The sequence below is a fragment of the Galeopterus variegatus genome, unplaced genomic scaffold (genome assembly GCF_000696425.1).
Source record: "Galeopterus variegatus unplaced genomic scaffold, G_variegatus-3.0.2 Scaffold1548, whole genome shotgun sequence".
In the NCBI taxonomy this organism is placed as follows: domain Eukaryota; kingdom Metazoa; phylum Chordata; class Mammalia; order Dermoptera; family Cynocephalidae; genus Galeopterus; species Galeopterus variegatus.
Genome location: NW_007727659.1, coordinates 347579 through 350748, shown reverse-complemented (window position 1 = coordinate 350748; position 3170 = coordinate 347579). Strand labels below are relative to the sequence as shown.

General features: G+C 34.1%; 1 protein-coding gene across 1 annotated transcript; it reads left to right on the top strand.

Moving 5' to 3' along the window:
• Window positions 1–299: 299 nt before the first annotated feature.
• Window positions 300–851, top strand: LOC103594385 (HIV Tat-specific factor 1 homolog). The gene has a single exon (XM_008577593.1). It carries the CDS (start codon window positions 300–302, stop codon window positions 849–851), a length of 552 nt encoding a protein of 183 aa, XP_008575815.1.
• The last annotated feature ends 2319 nt before the right edge of the window (window positions 852–3170 follow it).

The window sequence follows — 3170 nt, the reverse complement described above, 5'->3', positions numbered from 1 at the left end:
GTGCTGATTTACTTGCATCCTGTCTAACACCTGTTACTACCTGACTTTTTTATTCTAGCCATCCTAGTGGGTGTGAAGAGTTATCTCATTGTGATTTTGATTTGCATTTCCCTGATGACTAATGATGTCAAGCATCTTTTCATGTGCTTATTGGCCATTTGTATATCATCCTTGGAGAAATGTCTATTCAAATCCTTTCCCATTTTTTACTGAGTTGTAAGAGTTCTTTATGTATTCTTTTTTTTTTTTTCCTTTTTGTCTTTTTTCGTGACCGGCAATCGTATAACTTCGTATAATGTATGCTATACGAAGTTATTACGAAAGATTGTGATGAGGATGGCTCTGAAAAGGAGTCTCATGGAAACGTTCCTGACAAAGAGTTTGAAGAAAATGACTCTGAAAACTCAGAATTTGAAAATGATGGCTCCGAGAGAGTGTTAGATGAGGAAGGCCCAGAGAGAGAATTTGGTGAAGACTCCGATGAGAAGGAAGAAGAGGAAGATATGTATGAAAAAGTATTTGACGATGAGTCCGATGAGAAAGAGGGCGAAGATGCGGATGAGAAAGGGCTTGAAGATGCTGATGAAAAGGAGGAAGAAGAGGATGCAGATGGAAAGCTGTTTGAAGACTCCGACGAAAAGGAAGATGAAGATGCAGAGGGAAAGGGAGATGAAGATGTAGAGGGAAAGCTGTTTGAAGATGACGATTCCAATGAGAAGTTGTTTGATGAGGAGGAGGATTCCAATGAGAAGTTGTTTGACGATTCTGATGAGAGGGGGACTTCGGATGGTTTGGGGAATGCTAAGGAAGAGGAGCCCCCGTCCAAGGCCGGCCCTCTTTATGTATTTTGAATACAAGTCTCTTACTAGAAATATGCCTTATAAATATTTTTTCTCATTTTGTGGGTTGTCTTTTCACTTTCTTGATGGTGTTCTTTGAGAAACAAAAGTTTTTAATTTTCATTAAGTTCAACTTATTTTTTTTCTCTTTCGTTGTTTTTGCTTTTGGTGTCATATCTATCTTACAATCTGGTGCTGAATGCAAGGCTATGAAGTTGTGCTGCCACATTTTTTTCCTAAGATTTTTATTGTTTTAGCTCTTACATTTTCATCTTTGGTCCATTTTGAGTTAATTTTTATATGGTGTGAGGTAAGGGTCCAACTTTATTCTTTTGCACATAGCTATCCAGTTATCCCAGCACTATTTTTTCAAAAGGCTATTCTTTCCCCCATTGAATGGTCTTGGAATATTTTTTGAAAATCAGTTGACCATAGACAAGTGCTTTTATTTCTAGACTCTCAATTCTATTCCATTGATCTGTATGTTTATCTTCACACCAGTACCACATTGTCTTGACTACTGTTGATCTGTAGCAAGTTTAGAAATCAGGAAGTATGAGTCTTCCTTTTCAAGATTGTTTTGGCTATTCTAGGTACTTTGCAATTCCATATAAATTTTAGAATCAGCTTGTTGATTTCTAGAAAGAAGTCAGCTGGGATTCTGAAAGGTGCAAAAGTTATGTTTGCTTTTGTTTTAGTTTGTTCTTTTTCCCAGTGTCTTAAGATGGAAGGTTAGGTTACTAATGTAAAACTGTTTTCCTTTCTTAGTATAGGCATTCACATTACAAATTTTCCTCTAAGAGCATTGTCTTGATTTCAGTGGGGAAAGATTACAGTCTTTCACCATTAGGTATGATGTTAACTGTTGGTTTTACATAGATATCCTTTATCAGGCTGAGGAATTTCCCTTCTATTCCTAATTTGTTGAATGTTTCTATTATGAAAGGGTGTTGGATTTGTCCAGTGGTTTTTCTGTATCTGATGAGATGATTATGTCATATTGACATATTACATTAATTATATAGATATGATATATTACATTGATTGGTTTTTAGATGTTAAAACAAATTTGCATTCTTGGGATAAGTCCCACTTGGTCATGGTATATTATTCGTTTATGTGTTTCTGGATTCAGTTTGCTAGCATTTTTTTTGAGGATTTTTGGATTCACATTTATAAGAGGTATAAGAGTTGTCTTTGTCCAATTTTGGTATCAAGGTTATAGTGGCCTCATAGAATTAGTTGGGAAGTGTTCCCTCCTCTTCTAATTTTTGGATGAGTTTATGAAGAATTGGTAAAAATTATTTTGAAATGTTTGATTGTTTGGTGGGATTGTACAGTGGAACTGCCTGGGCTTTGTGGGAGGAGGGGCAGTTTTTTTGCTTTTTTTAAAAAAATACTAATTCAATCTCTTCATTTGTTATATGTCTATTCAGATTTTCTATTTCTTCTTGAGTCACTTTTAATAGTTTGTGTCTTCTAGGAATTTGTCTATTCATCTAAGTTATCTAATTTACTGGTATACAGTGGTCTATAATATTTCTGTGCAATCTTTTTATATCTGAAAGGTCAATAGGAATATGACTTCTTTCATTTCTGATTCTAGTAATTTGAATCTTACATCTTTTTTACTTGGTCAGTATAGCTAAAGTTTTGTTGATCTTTTCCAAGAATCAGCCAGCTTTTGGTTTCATTAATTTTCTCTATTTTTTTTTCTATTCTCTATTTCTTTAATTTCTGCTCTACTGTTTACTCTTTTCTTTTTTATGCTTGCTTTTGGTTTAGTTTGTTCTTTTTCCAGTGTTTTAAGATGAAAGGTTAGCTTATTAAGATCTTTCTTCTTTCTTAATACAGGTATTCACAGTGTAAATTCCCCTCTAAGCACTGCTTTATCTGCATCCCATAAGTTTTGGTACTATGTATCTTCATTTTAATTCATGTCAAAGTATTTTCTGAGTTCTCTTTCATTTCCTTTTTGAACATTGGTTGCTAGGAGTGTCCTAAGCACTGCTTTATCTGCATCCCATAAGTTTTGGTACTATGTATCTTCATTTTAATTGATGTCAAAGTATTTTCTGAGTTCTCTTTCATTTCCTTTTTGAACATTGGTTGCTAGGAGTGTGTTTAATTGTTTCTGTTGCTTGGAGTGCTGTGTTTTATGTTTTTGGTTGTCGTTATTGTCTATTTGTTTATTTCTACCCTGTCTACCTAGTAAATGCAAATTAATCCTAAAATGATAATAATAATTTCCACATATTCATGAGTTTCCCAACTTTATTCTCTTACTGATTTCTAAATTCATTTCATTGTGATCAGAAATCACATGCTGGG